The sequence below is a fragment of the Diachasmimorpha longicaudata genome, chromosome 9 (genome assembly GCF_034640455.1).
Source record: "Diachasmimorpha longicaudata isolate KC_UGA_2023 chromosome 9, iyDiaLong2, whole genome shotgun sequence".
Classification (NCBI taxonomy): Eukaryota; Metazoa; Arthropoda; class Insecta; order Hymenoptera; family Braconidae; genus Diachasmimorpha; species Diachasmimorpha longicaudata.
The window spans coordinates 5,501,844-5,519,080 of NC_087233.1; the positions used below are offsets into that span (position 1 = coordinate 5,501,844).

General features: G+C 36.3%; 2 protein-coding genes across 7 annotated transcripts in view; one reads left to right on the plus strand and one right to left on the minus strand.

Annotated features, from left to right (window-relative positions):
- LOC135166141 (GATOR complex protein NPRL3) overlaps positions 1 to 17,237 on the plus strand; it is a 48,492-nt gene that overhangs the window by 11,669 nt on the left and 19,586 nt on the right. The gene's annotated exons all lie outside the window — the stretch shown is intronic.
- LOC135166113 (low-density lipoprotein receptor-like) overlaps positions 1 to 17,237 on the minus strand; it is a 33,962-nt gene that overhangs the window by 3,702 nt on the left and 13,023 nt on the right. For 2 of the 3 annotated variants that reach the window (XM_064128120.1, XM_064128118.1), the window contains exons 3-7: positions 10,412 to 10,531; positions 4,956 to 5,078; positions 3,270 to 3,707; positions 1,959 to 2,863; positions 1,023 to 1,500 (exon numbers count right to left, since the gene is read on the minus strand). In XM_064128120.1, the coding sequence (XP_063984190.1) occupies positions 1,023 to 1,500; positions 1,959 to 2,863; positions 3,270 to 3,707; positions 4,956 to 5,078; positions 10,412 to 10,531 (2,064 nt within the window). Of the gene's footprint in view, positions 1 to 1,022; positions 1,501 to 1,958; positions 2,864 to 3,269; positions 3,708 to 4,955; positions 5,079 to 5,518; positions 5,639 to 10,411; positions 10,532 to 17,237 lie in introns of all 3 variants that reach the window. The other variant, XM_064128119.1, reaches the window with a different exon arrangement.

Genomic DNA, 17,237 nt, shown 5'->3' on the forward strand with positions numbered 1-17,237 from the left:
GATTCATTGATTTCCCAACAATATAACAATCATGCACCATCGATGCAAATATAATGCAATGTAACAAAAGATAATAATTAAATAAATAATAATGTAAGAAGCAATGAGTGATTTGTATTCAAATGTGCAGTTGAAAATATGGAAATTAATGGATTAATTGGTTAAGTAATCGATGATGCTCTTGTGAGCCATTCCAATGGCCATTTTTTGGTCGGTAAATATTAATTGGCAATCAATAGTGATATGGTTTCATGCTGATAGCCGGGATCATCCCGTCAGTTGATTAATTACACGATTCGGTGGAGGTTTCAATTGGTTGTGACGTGAAGAATGGGATTTGTGTGGTTTTGTGGATGATAGCGGTAAACCGTAATGAGGGAATTTCGAGGTACAAGACCGAGCACGAGCTGCGGTGTTCTGTCAATTACAGAAATCATGGGTGAAAATTGTAGAATTAAATGAATTTTTTATTCAAATTAGCTGCCTTAGTGGATTGGGAATTAAAGAGGAATGAGTGTGACGGGTTTTCGAGATATCGAGAATCATCTCGTGTCACAAATATAGCGGCAGAAATTTGAGAGGATGAGTTATCGATGGGAATTTTTTAAAGTAAAAAATAGGAACACTAAAAATTATGCTACCGTTTCCAAGCATTCAAGTCATCCGGAAATTATAAAATCGTGCACTGAAAACGATTCGAGGAATCGTCTGTAGCTAGATTCATTCTTTAATCTAATTTTCAGACGAAAGAAAAATGAAAAATAATTTTATTTAACTTATAAATCTTTTTAAAAACTTTTTAAAAACTTCAAATTTAAGAATGTGACAGGAAATTTCTAATTTTTCTTATTTCTAAAAAAAATATTATTCTGCTAGAATTTCGACCCATTCAAGTCGTTGGAAAGCTCCTAAATCATGCACTGAAAGCGTCATTAAATGTTCGTCCCAACTGACATTAACATTCTCCCCAATGTTAACTATATCTGAAGTAATAATAATCCTAATAAAGTGGTAATGCTCACCGTTTTCAACGCACGTGAGTCCCTCGGAGAGTACAAGGCCATCAGGACATGCGCAACTGAGCAATGGTGATCGTATATTTATCCTAGGTGCGGGTAGACAGAAGTGACTGCAGTGACCATTAACCGCCTGACACTGATTAGTACCATCAGGCTGTCTGTAGGGATGATAAACGTGGACAACCATTGGATGCTGGAGGGATGTCAGTGGTGTAACGGCTTTTAATTCCAGTCCCGTAAATTTGTTGGCTTTGAATATTGTCTGTTTGTCCCAGTCTGACCAGTAAACGTAATCCTCGAATGTTGTTATACTGAATGGATGTCTCAGTGTTTCCAAGGAATAATGAATTGTACGTCTGCCAGTTCCATCGTAATTGCATGATGCTATAATATGGAGTTTTGCATCAACCCAGTACACTCGTTTCCCTACTAAATCCAGGGTCAGGCCATTTGGCCAGGATACCTCGGTGCCCACAATTATCTGAGGGTAAATAGAGGATGATTTTAATAAAAAAAGTTATGATGAAGATTGCAAGTGCAATTTAGTTGACTGGGAGAGTAAAATATGGCCTCAAACGAGTTGGTTGAAGAAAAAATAAAAATAGAGGTAGTAAACTGGCTGGAATAAAAAAAAATATCCGGTTGATGGTTTTGAAGAGTGTCTTGAGATTATTATTATTTTTTGTTGAACTGGATTCAGTGGATTAATGAAATGCTGCTTTTATGGGATGGGGAGAGACTCCAGTTGAATAATGGAAAAAATTTTAAAGAAGAGAAACAAAAAATTAATCATCTTTGAATTGAATTCTCTGTTCAATTTTTATTCAGACAATAGACTAATGGAAAATGATTCATTAGAGGAGCAGATTTGTCGAGAAAAAATGTAATTTTACTGATGTTTTCGAATTTTTTCCTCGTGTGATACTAAATTAAACTCACCGATCGATGAGATCCATCCATGCCAGCCCTCTCGATCCTGGCCTCCTCACCCCAATCCGTCCAGAACATCCAGCCCTCAAGTGGATTAAGTGCAATGGCCCTGGGCTCCTGTACCATATCTTTAATGAGAGTTTTCCTCATATTGCCATCGAAATTAGAAAGTTCGATAGTATTTTTCTCAGAATCAGTCCAGTAAATGTGATTATATATCCAATCAACGGCCAACCCATCAGCAGTCGTGTAATCCTGATCAATCACCACTGTCCTCTGATTTCCCTCGTCAATTGGTGCTTTATAAATTTTTTTATCAGACACATCACTCCAGAATATCATACCGGTGCGAAATACAAAATCAAGGGCTGTTGCCATTTTTGTATTGTTAACAATAGCTGTCATCTCTTGACGATCGAGAGCAACTTTACGTATATCATGACGTCTTGCAAATAATAAACTGGCATGACCCTCGGCAGCTTTGCAACGTGTTAAATTCTTTGGATCCCTGAGATATCCTGGTGCACAGCTACACTTGAATGTACCTTTTTCATTAAGACAAAATTGTGAACAACTGCCGGGCTCTAGGCATTCGTCTATGTCCTCACACGTTCTATTGTTGATGAGTCGATAACCAGGACGACAAGCGCATCGATAACCAATTGGCATGTCTATACATATGTCAGTACAGCCACCGTTGTCATTTTCACATTCATTGACACCACATCTCTTCTCACTCTCGTCCTCCCAACCGAGACAGTCGGGCTTCTTATTGCATACGTGATCCAATGGTATGCAAGAACCTTCGCTGCATTCAAACTGGGTTTCCAGATCGCAGGGGGAGGGCTTTGATGTGCAATTCTTTTCATCACTGGAGTCTCTACAGTCCGGCTTACCATCGCAGTAGGAGTGACCTGGGGATCATTGGGGGATTTTAGATTTCCTTGAGAGGGGGAGATTTATTGGAAGGGTTTATTTTTAATTTAGTGAGATAATGGTGGAATGGGAATGCGGAAATTATTGATTTTTGGTGGACTAATGATTATTTGATTAGAGGTGAAGTACAGAAGTTTATAGTCAATTATTTGGCATTCTAAATTCATCTGAAAATGGAACTTCCCTTCAAATTTTAATAGAAATGACAGAACTTCGACAGAGAATTATTTTCACACCGAAAAAATTGTCATTTCGGTGGGAAATAGATTTCGAACATCAAAAAGGGAACTAAAATTTCCAAATCAAAGGAGGAGATGCCCTTTTCGGGGCCTCCAATGTTCCCAAAGGAAACAAAAACTTCAATAAAATGGATGTAATATTCACCTGAAATGCACTGATGATCTCCACACTGGAATTGATCAGCTCTGCAAGTAATATTTTTACATATCTCCGGTGCCTCATCAGCTCCATTCACGCAGTCCGCCTCATTATCACAGATCCAACTCTGTGGAATACAAGTCCGGCTATCACCACAGTCAAATTCTTGTTCAGCGCAATGGCTGGGATAGTGACCACGCGTTGGATTAGGGCATCCAATTTCATCAGCATCATTGAGACAATCCTTATCTCCATCACATCGCCATTTCGATGTTATACAGGAAAATGCTGAACAACTGAAGTCCCGATCAGGGAGACAAGTAACTGGTTCGCAGTTCTTCTCATCACTTCCATCATCGCAATCCTCCTCCTGATCGCATACCCAACTACTCTGTATGCACTTTTTATTGGCACAAGTGAACTGATCAGTTCGGCAGGTGTCATCTGTGGAAATTAATGATGTAGCTGTGCAATGAATGAAATAAAAATTGAGGACATCATTGAGACATCGAATAGCAAAGCCATTGAACAATTGAGACGGATATTTTGAACAAAGCCGATTGTAAGAGGTTTATGAAAATCAATATCTATTGAAGAAACTTGAGACACAATATCATCAAGCACAAGAGAAACCACTGAATGGTCGCTTCAACGGAAAATATTCTGAATGGACATGCTATCCTTTTGGAAAATAATAGATATGACATTGACAGAAAAATTCGGTTGATAACAGTCGAGGAAATTTTTTATTGGAGAAATATTTTCATCACCAGAAAGAGAAATATTTCGTAAAAATTATGAAAGTTCATCGGCTGATTGCAGAATTCAATCACCGATTCTAATTTAATATCGATATATTCTAACAGCTCCTGAACCTCCCTTACATCAACTGAATTTTTCCACCAGTCCAGCATTACGTGATATTCACGTAAAGCGAAATGAGAGAATAGAAAAAAAACAACACAAAAGTCCTCTCACGAACGTAATAAAAAAAAAAGTTTAAAAAAAAAAGTACTCAGCAACGACAAAAGCTATTTCCACAAAAAACGACGTATTTGCCTCGCTGTTTATTCTTCATTCTTCAATCCAACGAGGAATAAATCTGGGACAATATATTCATGGAGATAAAACAACAACGAATAATGCGAAAACTTAGAAACATCCACGGAAGAGACAACTACATTTAAGGGAATAATAACGGAAGAGTTGTGTTCTATTAGTATTAGTAGATTACATGAATCAAGAGCAAGTAATGTGTATCTACGATACTTGTGCAACAAACAACTTTCACATTATGTAAATGGAAAAGAAAAACATCACCCGAGGAAGTGGGTAAATTGTGATGAGGAGAGGAGGAAGGGGGTTGATGGGGGGGGGAGGTACAGACTAGTGTAAAAGGGGAGTAAATGAAATTTATGGTGATAATTAATGGGTCAGGGTTGAGGATTTCAGGGCGGTTGTTCAGGATTACAAATGTTTGCTCTGACATTCCTTGAGGTGAATAAATGACCTCCCAAGAACAGTTAATTTACATTGAGGAAATCAATAACAATGTGAATGTATAATTTTATCGCTGGATTTTAAGCAGTTAAGGCATGCAGACTAGTATTTTCATTTCAATAATTTGATTGTGAATTTATCGATTGTTAAATATACAAATGCACTCGTGCTGATGCATATTAAGCAGCTTACTGCAGTCAGCCTCATCAGAGCCATCAGTGCAATCTGGATTATCGTCGCACATCCAAGATAATGCAACGCATTCACCATTTCCTGAACGACAGGTGAACTGTTCACTTGAGCAATTCTTGGCACCTACAATTAGTGAATATTGATGATAGTTAATTTCTGGGATGAATTATTAGTTTTATTGTTACAAAGTACTGTTGTCCAGTGGTGTCAGGTGATCAAATTAATTTTTTTTTCATTAGAGTCAACATGATTTTTGTGATTTTTGGAAAATTCCATTAGCCACGTGTGGGAATTACATGTGGGAAGTGGGTTTCAGATGAATAAAAAAATTATTTTGTCTGTCAATTTGATCACGTGACCTCAATACTGAAGACCATTGGGGTCTGATGGAGATGGCTGTACTGGGTGTAATTGTGGGGACATGCAGATTCATTAGTTTCTGGGGGATGAATTAGGGGAACTGGGGGCCCTCTGGAATTTTTGTCTGATCCGCAGGTGTTCGCGTATAGTCCAATCTCTCATTTCGTTTTTCTAACGATTTGTCCGAATTTTTTTAGACTTACTGTGACAATTTTTCTCGTCCAAATCGTTTTGACAGTCCGATTGATGATCGCATACCCAGGATTTTGATATACATTCACCTGGGGCACACTGGAACTCTGTCTCGGTGCAGTTTCTGGATACTTTTTAATTTTTTCGTGGTCAATTTGGGGGTAATTCTAGGGGTGGCATTGGGGGGGGGGGAGAGGACATGAAATACCTTTGTCTATATGAATTTTTAGAATTTCTAGAAGGTTTTCTTTCTACGATTTTTAATTATCAGAGCGAAGACTACTTTATCGACTTAATTGTTGGATTATTGAGTTGATGAAATAATTTTGCAAATGGAAATAATTATTAAGAGACCCATCACATTTTTCTAAGTTATATAGACAAAGGGATTCCGTTCCGTCTTCAGTCGATACGACGTTTTCATTAATTATTCTAAGGTCTGATTTTTCTCACAATGCACTTCGTAATCCTCTGAAAATAAATTCTTCTAAAGACAATTATAATACTAAATAATTTTAGCAGGTGATATTCAAAGTTGTTGTCCCCTGTCACATATTTCCAAAAATTTTCCAAATAATCGAATGGGAATAAAAAATTCACCAGTCGAATGAAAATTATCCACCTGACGGATGTACCACCGAGTTGACTAATTGATTTCATTAAAATTTTATCACTCCGAAATTTCGTAAATCATCTAGCATTCGCCTGATTGAATAATTGAACTCCAGCTATCTGACATTTTGTCCTGAATAAAAATATCTCTCATTCTCCTCTGATTATGAATAATTTTTACGTGATAGACTGTCATATGTAATTACCACTGAGCGCCCGTTGTAATGAATATGATAAACTTGTTCAGTGAATTTTCTTCTCATTGCACCACACGATGATAAAAAAATCACCAATGTGGATGATAATTAGAGTGGAACTGTTTATTCCCAATACAGAAAATTGAAACGTAGGGAACAAACGACCCATGACACCACACGAAATTGCTTTGCAGGCTGGATCAATAGGTTCATATGGTATGACCCGTTTTATCAGCTTATTTGACGTACTACCGTGCTAAAAGCTCGGTATTTTATGAAAAAAAAAATGTAATTATCCTTGGCATGTAAGGTCAGATGATATCAGATCAGCCCTATCTCAATTACATCGTAATACCAGAGTAATTATTGGCAATAGACTGAAGCCAGTTGAAGTTTTTCTTTCAACATTGTTTTTTTTTCTCAAGAGTCCATTGATAATGGGAAAATTATGCAGACCTTCGGGCAGTTGGAAATTATTATTCCAATGGATTTTCAGGTTTTTTTATTATTTATCGAGTACAATGAGAACTGTTATACTGGTGAGGACGCAGGGTAATAATTCAAGGAGATGAATTTACTCCGGAGCTGTCCGTTTCCATTTTTTTTTGTTGGGTTTTTATGGCGAATTTTTTTTTTTTTTGTGGAGAGGATTTTACGAGAGAAATTTTATGTAAACGAATCACAACTCGTGTGTGTGTGGCAATGGTTCTGTGTAGCACCGGAAAATTTATGGAAAAACTGGATTTATTCAGAAATTTTTATTGAGCTTCGCTGGAAGCGAATATTATTATTCTGTTGGAAAATTTTGATTTTTCATTTTTTATTGATAGGCGGAAAATTAGGGAGATCTTCTGGCAGTTAAAAATTGTCATTCGAATGAGTTTTCAGTTTTTAAATTATTTATTGAGCACAATAAGGGCTGATGTACTGCGGAGGACGCAGGGTGATAATTAAAGGAGATGAATTTACTCCGGAGCTGTCCATTTCCATTTTTTTTCTGGGGTTTGTACCGCGGACTTTTTGTGGGGAAATTTTACAAGAAAATTTGTATGTAAACGAAGTACCGGAAAAATGTGGAAAAGGGACCGCAATTTTTTTTTTAAAGATCTAAACATTTTTTAAAAAACTACACTAGAATTAATGGAAGGAACAGAAATTCTTTGAATGACATTCGAGATTCTGGTTCACTTTAGTTAATTTTTTAAACGTAAATCTTCCCCGAGACAAATCAATGAATGAATATTCAAGGAGATCGTGAAACTGACAGTTGTGCGATTTGGTTACGTGTCGCTATTTCAGTGCTGAAGTAATAGAATAAAATTTCAAACTGCGATGAATTCAATCAGGGAAAATGTTTATTGACAAGAAACGAGGATAGAGTGTTGGGTACAATCAAATATTCAGTTCTCACCTAAAATAGTTCATCGATAATTATCGGCATTTTGAACTAAGAGCAGTGGAGCAGATAAATTTACTTAGGAGTGATTATCTGCATTTCGTAGAGCTCTATATAAGGACTTTATAATAATTATATAATATCTAGAAATGAGATATATTTTTGCGTATGGGGAGGGAAGGACACAGGGAACGTCTTCAAAGGGACATAACTTGGAATCCATTGGTGGAAATTTAAAGATTTTTTTTTCATTTTAAAGATCTGTTTTTGAACTTTAAGTGAAAAAAAAATCATTCGATTTCACTCTGCCGTTTTCGAATTATTTCAAATTATCAACGATCAATTTAAATGCAGTTCCACAAGTAATTGTCCAGCAAAGTTATAGTTAAATATAAAAATGTTATTCTTTAGATAAAAAATACCTCTCCACTAGCAAAAAATTACATTTACGTTGTAAAAGACTTGGCGACAGACAAAAGTGAAATTCCTGAACACATGTGACTGATTAGGCAATATATTGAGCAGTTATTAACGTTCATAGGATAATTATTAATGGAAATAAATTTTACAGGCTCGGCTCAAATTGCCCTCACGTCTGGTTTTTCTGAGTTGATGGTGAATAGTTCACAATTTGTCTCGCACTTTTAATCCCAATATAGAACGAAAAAAGAAAAAAAACTGGGTTTGGGGAATGGATTTTGCGTCGCGATTGCTCGACGTGTTCGATAATTTCTCTTCAACTTTTTTCCCCACCCGTTGTGCACCCGTAATTGTTTAGAGACCCCAACTCCAACAATTTTCATGATGTAAATCTGTCACGAGTGAATTTTTATTTTTATATCAGAAGTCCTCACGTCAGAATATTCATAGAAATTTGAAAAAAAATTATTATTCACTTGTGCACAGAGTAAAAATTTATTGAAATATTCACTCGAAATAAATTATCTTTTAATATAACGTCGGACGTTTCTCAGATTTGACAGTTGCTGATTCCAAAGTTCTCCTTTAAATTATCTGAATACCGAAGAGAATCTATTCATTAACATTCATTAATGTTATAATCTTGCAGTCAAAGCCGTTAAATTATTACTTTAAGATGACTAACGTATTTCGAGGGGAACATATTCATGAAGTCATCGATTCTCAATATAAATAATGTCCATTTAAGTAACGAATATTTATAACGACCTACATTTCTCATGAATGTACTTTTATTCTTGAAAAGTTGCACGTGAATCTTCCAGGGTAATATTGGCTAGGGTCAGGAGTCACTAAAAATAAACATTTGATTTAAACAAATCGAGATTCCTCACTGATGATTATTATCCCTCGTGTAATTTTTCATTTAAATTTGTTATGCCTTATTTACCTAATTATCCCATGACAATAATACTAATTAAATGGATATAACTGTTGAATTCATGAGGAAAAACATTAAATAACTGTTTGAACAACAAAAATATCAAAAAAATCTATAAAAATCCACATCTCTCGTGACGAAATTGTTATTATTACCTCAACCCCTTTGAAATAAAAATATCCATCAAAACGAATAAATTCATCATCGAGGTACCGACAGCGTAAAAAAAATAATTCACATTTTGAATGAAAAATCAACATATCGTTCGCGTAAATGCACTCGACGAACCCCAATACTCAATGAAACTAGAGGAATCGAAGCACGAAGGGGGTGCACAGTGAATTATTCTCGATGTACTGAATTTCTAGTTTATTGGTAGGTGAAGAGTGGCCCAACCTTAAGAGCCAACGTTCCCATAAAAGCATAAATGCGTATCTTGTAATTCAATTATGTCTGTACACATGTCGTACCTTTTAGTTTTGATAGAGCCAGTAAATTACTATGAAAATAACTCGCATAGACTGTTACAAGTTGAGTTTAAACTTTGACGATCGGTAGATTGTCCTCTGCTATCGTTAATTCCATGCAAATCGAATGCACTGACACAACATTTGACTTACACTTGCTATTTCGTTTCATCAATAATGGATGAAAATGGTAATTTGCAAAACTATGAAATTTAATCAAACGATAATTTTTTATTCTTTTAATTGAGGTCATACTATCCGTTCCACATGGTATGCATTTTAGTTAGGAGGAGAGTTGGTTGAATATCAACCAATTATCCTTTTCAATTCAAATGAAATCTAAACAATTAAGTGTCAATCGATCGTTGTCATATTCATTGGGAAATTTAATTTTTCTATTTTCACTGTAAATTGAGTTTTGAAAATTCCGAGAATGGTATGGGAAGAGTGGAATGAACTGTTGACCTTATTCCATGATTTTTCCAGCTAATTCAGGTGGAGATATAATTTTTGAGAGAAAATTTAGTGGCGTTCGCGAATGTTTACAAAATTTTAATTTGTCAGTAGAATTTTTTGCAGCTCGGGAATTTTGATTTTTTCGAGTGGAGTCCTAGACCCAAAGTAAATATCTTATCATGACAAATAACAGTTTAAAAAATATTAACTTTACAGATAAAGTAGATCGATGAGAAAAAATCGAAATATCGTTCTCCTGAAAGAATCTAATTCTGCCAAAAAAATCGCTGAGAATAATTTCCAAGAAATTTGCAAAAAAAAATAACCATCATTTTTCATATCATTCCCCTCGTCCATCATTCTTATTTACCGAAGCTATCATCAATAACGTTATCATTAAAACAACAAAAACTTACGGCAAACAGCGGGATCCTCGTCGGAGCGATCGAAGCAGTCGGGCTCAGTGTCGCAGTGCCATAATCCGGGTATACACTTTCCATTTTTGCACTTGAATTCCGTCTCCTTGCAGGCTTCAGCTGTTGGTGAATAATCATCAATTGAATAATCACGTCCAAAACTCACAACAAGTGTCGCCAAGCACAGAATAACGTAAATTAATGGAAAATCCCCCCTCGCGCTAGACATTTTTGTTAATTAAATTAAAGATAACAATTGCAATAAATAATCACAAACACTTTTAATGATCATTAATGCATAGCGTTCGCGAATTTTTATTCAACTATTCCCGATAATTCATTTCAGTGGTGGATGAAATTTTTCTTTTGGAGAATGAACGATTGTCGGACGAACGCCGGCGAAAGCTGTAAGCGCTCGACACGCGCGGGCCTTCCTTATATATAGCAACTTGTACACACGCGATTACATGGGATGAGTGTTAGTGGTTGATTATCGTGTGTGTAGTGGGACGAATCGGATCGCATGGTTTATTACAGGTGGGCATTTATCCCCTCAGTCCCCTTCCCCTCGGGCACATCGTTCGGAATTTGTTTGGAGAGATAAAGTTGGAAAATTATTTATTATTTTTCAGTGGTGCGTTGTACACAGAAATAACAATTGATTTTGCCAAATATCCATTTACTTCAGATATGTATTTATTGTTCAAATAGAATAAATACAATTATACAAATAAATAAAATTTAAATGTTGAATTTATCCAGCGAAGTAATTACTGGACAGTCCTCTAATGATTGGGGTTGAATTATGTTAATTATGTTGTTCGAGAAGTTGATCATGTTGGTTATTAACTTGAGTGGACTTGTGCGATAATTATAAGGGTTGAAAAATTAACGGGACGATCAAACATTTCTAGACAATTAGGAATTTAGGAAAAATCATTAACTGAATATTTGGCAAAATGATTTTTTTTTTCAGTGGAAATGAAGGGGAAAATTGCTGACTGAAGTTTTTACTTAAATTTTCTCGAAACAGATAAAATAAATAAAAACGTGGCTTCCTATAAATTTTTCATTTTCCAGGGGCTCTGCTCCACCTTTGGCATCGATTCCCGGGTTTTATGTTCACGTCTGAGGGCCGATGAAAAGTCAATTGTCGGGAGAGGTCATACGATTAAATAACAAAAGCCAATTTATGGAATAAATCCAAGGGATTTACCCCCACACTTTTGAGAGAGAGATTATGCAAATCTTCTTTAAAAATAAAACGTCAGAATATTTTTTTTTTGATAACCGCAGACGTTCATTTATGAAATATTAATTGCCTAGTTAATAACAAAAATAATTCGAAGTTCTTCGATCCACCGAATTTATTCATAATCAATCACTTTGCTCAAAGAAATTGGCAATAAAATATTCCCCGAAGAAATTAGGAGTAATTAAACCATTAAGAATGGAGGGATTACGGTTTCCCATTTCACCCCAACGTAAATTCCGCGAAATTCAATTGGATTGAATTTTCTGACGCCCACAAAAGAAATGCAACTCAAGAAAGTGATAAAAAAATCCGTCCACTAGTACCATCCAACGCTGCTGGAATTTTTTTTTTCTCCCACATTGTCTTTATTTCATGAAAAAAAAAGCTTATCAGCAATTTTCTCCAACAGCTAAATTGTCCAAGGTTTTCATTGATTTTCCGTTGGATTCCGGCTGGCACCTTGAACTGTACAATTATTGTAGGTCGTCTTCAGCACGAATGTGTACCATTGAATTTCCAGGAATCAAAGAGGTCTGAATTCGCCTCAAGGGAGTATCCTGACCGTCTTTACAGTGAATCGTTTATTCTCCACACGAGAAATAAAATTAAATGGAGTAAAAAAATACCGAGGGAATAAAAACAGTGGAGCAATGGACTTTTTTTTTTTATTCTTCTCATCGCGTGCTGAATTTTAGTGTATCAAACTTAACTCTAGAGTTAGGGACTCGACTGTAGACGCGACAATTTTCTATTCTCAAATGTTGTCGATTAATCGCGTGAGAGATATTTGAAAACAATTATTTGTGCTATGGTATTATTTTTGGAGTATTTTTCGTTTGAGTAATTGATTGGGTGATTGAATGAGTCGGTGAAGGATTCGTTGGTTAGAGATCGAGGGAATTTAGGAGAATTTTTCAAGATTTTTCGAGCTTTAAAAAATTAAAAACGCGAACACCGGAAATTGGGGGATAAAATAAATCCACGAGGGTTTGTACCGTAATTTGCGTTTATGTTCACAACTGCTGATGCAGTCAATGTTATCTCTAGTAATTATCCGGATTAAAGAAGTATGATGCTCTGGAGGCTGATGATTTGATGAAAAACATTGCATCATTGGGCTTGCAGAGATCCACGAGAGGTCATTGTGTTTCGAGTGCAAGGACATGCCTTTGCGATGCACGAGGAGATATCGTTGTATCGATTACACACGTTGTACGTTGTGTCGAGTAAGTCGTTGTACATTGTACCGCGCAGGCGCACAGCTTCGTTTATTTATGTGACGATAATGTTCTTTTACTGAATTATCTCGCTCACCGGATTATCCTAAACGGAAACTTGTCGACCGACTTTAACATGTCTATAACTAGTTTTATTTCTAATGAAATTTTTTTCTTCTCATTTTCACCGAATTTTTTTCTCTCAATTTTCTGTACAAAAAAATTTTAACATTAAAAAAAAAATATTCTCCCATTTTCTGGAAAAGTTCTTAACATTAAAAAAATCCCAAAACTCCTCCAATAAATTCCCAACATTTTAGTTTATTTAATTCATAAGAGTTTTATATGGTACCACCAACAGACTCAATGAACTCTCAAACTCTACAACATTTTCCCCATATGATATTCCATCGATTACAAAAACTCCGAAAGCCCCAAACAGATAGTTTCTTGCCCTAAGGGCAGTGTCTGTCATAACCGCGACTTTCTCAAGAGCAGTCCTCAAGTACAAAGACCGCGAAACTTTTACTCTCCCGAAGAAATTCACGAAAATTCCGAAAAAAAAAATTTTTAAATCAAAAATAAGATGCAAGTTTCACTCGCAACTCTGTAATCACACGTTGAAGACCCACTGGGGACCGGAAAAAAAAATCTCATTACGTCACACAGGGTGCGGAAACAGCAAGACACTGACGGAAGTGCCAGGGTGATGGAAAGAAAAAAAAAATTAAAAAATTCAGGGGATTCCAGTTTCTTACGAAATCAACCTGCCTCGGAAGTCTCAACGCCCCGGGGTGGGAAGGGGTGGGGAGGGGGGAGTCCCATCAGGGTGTCCATTATTAAGTGTCATGTGAACGTATTTGTTAACTCAAGTGACTCGCGCATTTCGGTGAGGAACGAAAGTTTTCCTGAACGAATAGCAGATCCACATGCTAATCACTCCCAATGACAGATGTCATTGTCACTTGGCGTGTGAAAAGACTCGTATGAGGATAGCATTAACTTCGTGTGGGGAACGAATGGATGATTTACGGGGATTAAGGACGATTATTCAGTTTGCATTGGAGGGAAGTCGTGTTCGTTGTTTTACTCTTTTTAATGAACTTCATTACACGAAAGAAATTTTAGGTAAAAATTGGACCCGAGGGGTCCAGGGGTGGAATGAGGGGTGACAGTTATTTTTATCAGAAAAATTTTCTCATAATATTTCACCTAAAAAGTGGTTAATTGTCATTTTGTTGTCACGTTTCGCCCTCTCCAGATCAAATTTTTATCAAAAATTTTTTTTCTCGCAGTGGAAAATCCAAGATAGCGGCGTCCGCAGTAGGTAAACCCCATCATCGAGTTCTGATCAGACTCTCCATTATTCAAAAATGGCATATTCTTTATTGAGTGCGGAAAGTCATGTTTTTCCTTTCGAGGACAAGAAGTGTCTACTCTCCGTGTCGGTGTATTAAAGAGAAATTAAAAAATCCTATTCTTCAGTAATTTTTTAAAAATTATTTTCTCATTGAAAATAATTATCTCCTTCAATTTGTTTCACCTCCACATCTTCCTTCAACTTTTAACATTTACTTCCTAGTTAAGGACTCGATATAATTTTAACTAGGCTGATAATCCGATGTGGTTTGCTCGAGAGACCGTTCGGAACAGTTCCTCCCTTTTAGGCCCTTTTATCTATTTCGTTCTGCACGTATTATGTTATTTACATCATAAACAACCCAACTGTTTCCCATTATTCCCTGACAGAAAATGGCTCCGCAATTTTAACAAATATATCGATTTACAGACCAGGCACGTTATCATATCAAATAATTTTTCTCTCCCAGCAAAACCGCCCATTATCTCCGAATCTAATTCAGATACAAAAATTTTCATTGATACCTTTATTGTAGAGCTCGATTCGCCCCACAAAAAAGCTCACAACAAAAATTTTCCCATCTCCCCTAGATTTCGAGATATCCATTAAAAACTGTTCACCAACCAGAAGTGGCCAATGAATTGGAGAATAAGTCCTCCAATTAGGGCCTCAGACGGTGAATTATTGATGGCTTATTTCAATGGAGCATCAACTTCATCAAGAATCCGTCATACTGGTGGATCGATTATACACTGATATAGCTAAATCCAGTGACGTTAAATGACAGGGCCACTTGATTCGTTCTCCATGCACCCGATCATATTCTCTCACGTGTACGTCAAACGACTGCACTCTGAATTCTGCTGGTAGCAGTGGCTTTCACCGTAATTACATGGTGAGACGAGGCAAGCCAACGTGTTCCTGACGCAATATATCGTATAATTCAGGCCTTGTATCGACAGTGACGATTGTTAGAAGAGGGACTAAAATGTGGGAAAATAATTAACGAAAGGGGATGGGGGAAAGGTTGAAGTTGTGAGGGACCTTCCTGGCGCCAGGTTAGAGAGAGATGGAGACAGAGTGATGGAGGGAAATGTGGTGGGGAAGGGCGTGGTATTTGTGAACGGACGCATTTTTATCTGATGCAAGATCTGTCGGAGGCTGCGCGAGATGCACTTCGTCGAAGCCAATAAACCGAAAAAGGAGAGAAAAAAAAAAATAATGGATACGAGACGACCAGCTCAGTCTTCTCGTCTGATACTGAACATTTCATCATCCTGAGTCGTTATTGCCTTTTTTTTTGAGGGATTCAAGTGCATGGAGGAAGAGAATAACTACAGAAATGGAAAAATTATGATTATGAGGTTGCTTGATTGTTCTGTTTATTAGAATCGATTTTGCATGAGTGGTAATTGTGTGGAAAATGTTTCCTTTGGTGATAGGTGATTATTTGGTGGATGTTCAATGGGGAGGAAAATATGGAGTTATAATTGTTGAGGTACAAAAACATTGGGGAAATAGTAGAGGAATTAGTTGATATATTAAGACGTGGTTAAGAGGAAGGACAGAAGGGGGTGTTGGGGGAAACAAATGTATAGATAAAATAAACAGGTGATAATAGATATGATAAGTAGAATCTATGTGAAACAAAGAAAACGTTTGTAATGATAAAGAAATGACATTAATTGAATACTAGAATTAAATAATTGTTGAGATAACACTTTCCTGGATTTTTAAAATATTTTTAGGATGAATTGAATACTTGAATTGAATAATTGTTGAGTTGACACTTTCCTCGATTTTTAAAATATTTTTTAGAAGATTGTTATTAAGGTTTTTGTCACACGAGAGTGTATGAAAAAGTTTATGCAATGAAAGGGGGTTCTTCAGGGACAAATATATAATTCAGGGGAATTATATCGATGGATTAAATTTTTCCTGACTCGATTTCTACCTTATGTTTATTTATACTCAATTCACCATGTGCTGGATGGGCAGTCAGAAGGGAAATTCTCTCGCTCTAAGTGACAGTAAAAAGTTGTGATAAAACACCACTCAGCTAATTCTCATTACCCGAAAAGAAATAGTGAGGACATTGCGAGAAGTTTCCAGTCATTCGGGAGCTTATGAAGAGGGCTTTGTCACGACGCCAAAGTTTATCACATCCTCACCACCAGAATCGCATGCCATTTCCCAGTGGTGAAGTGTCTGTCCTGTGCTCTGGTATTCTGAGGTCAAAGTCCAGTGTAGAACGAACGTAAAAATACTCTACGTTCGAAATATATATACATACGTGACTTTTTAAAATTCACCTCTAATTAAAAATTGATTTTTTAAGTCTCCCTCATTATGGCACACGAAGAGAATTTTTTTTCTAAAAAATACGATTCCGTTTACTGAACGCGTTTTTTTCTAAAATTTTTGAAACGCATATTTGTGTTTTTGGATATTTTAGCTATTTTTCATATCTTTGATTTTTTAAAAATTAAATAAAAAAATATACAAACGTTTGAAAGAGTAATTGGTAACAAAAATTTTTCTTTATGAATAAATTGCTCTAATTTCTCGCTCGTGTAATTTTTCCGGAATTTTTTTTTCTTCTCGCTGGGGGATTGCTTTTGCAAATGAAAATATCGAATGGCGACCAGTTGTTTCAATCAGACTGTTCTATCTATTCTCAATCGAATTTCATCAACCGCAAGTGGATAACTCACTGACTTATTGGTCTGAAACTTTGAAAAGTACATCTCTTTCAACGACATGGCGTGCTTGGAGTATTCTAGGCCGAATATAAGACAAGTTTTTGGAGCAGCAATCTCGCAACAGTTGCCAGATGCCTCCAATCGATAGTGCCACAATGCTACAGCTGAATTAGGGATGATACGGATGATTCCAGTCTGGATGTTGGGGAGAATATGCGCATTATATTTTTTTTCATCGCTTCGCTTCGACGGAGGACAGATCAATGGAGTTATGGGCGTATGCAGGAGTAAG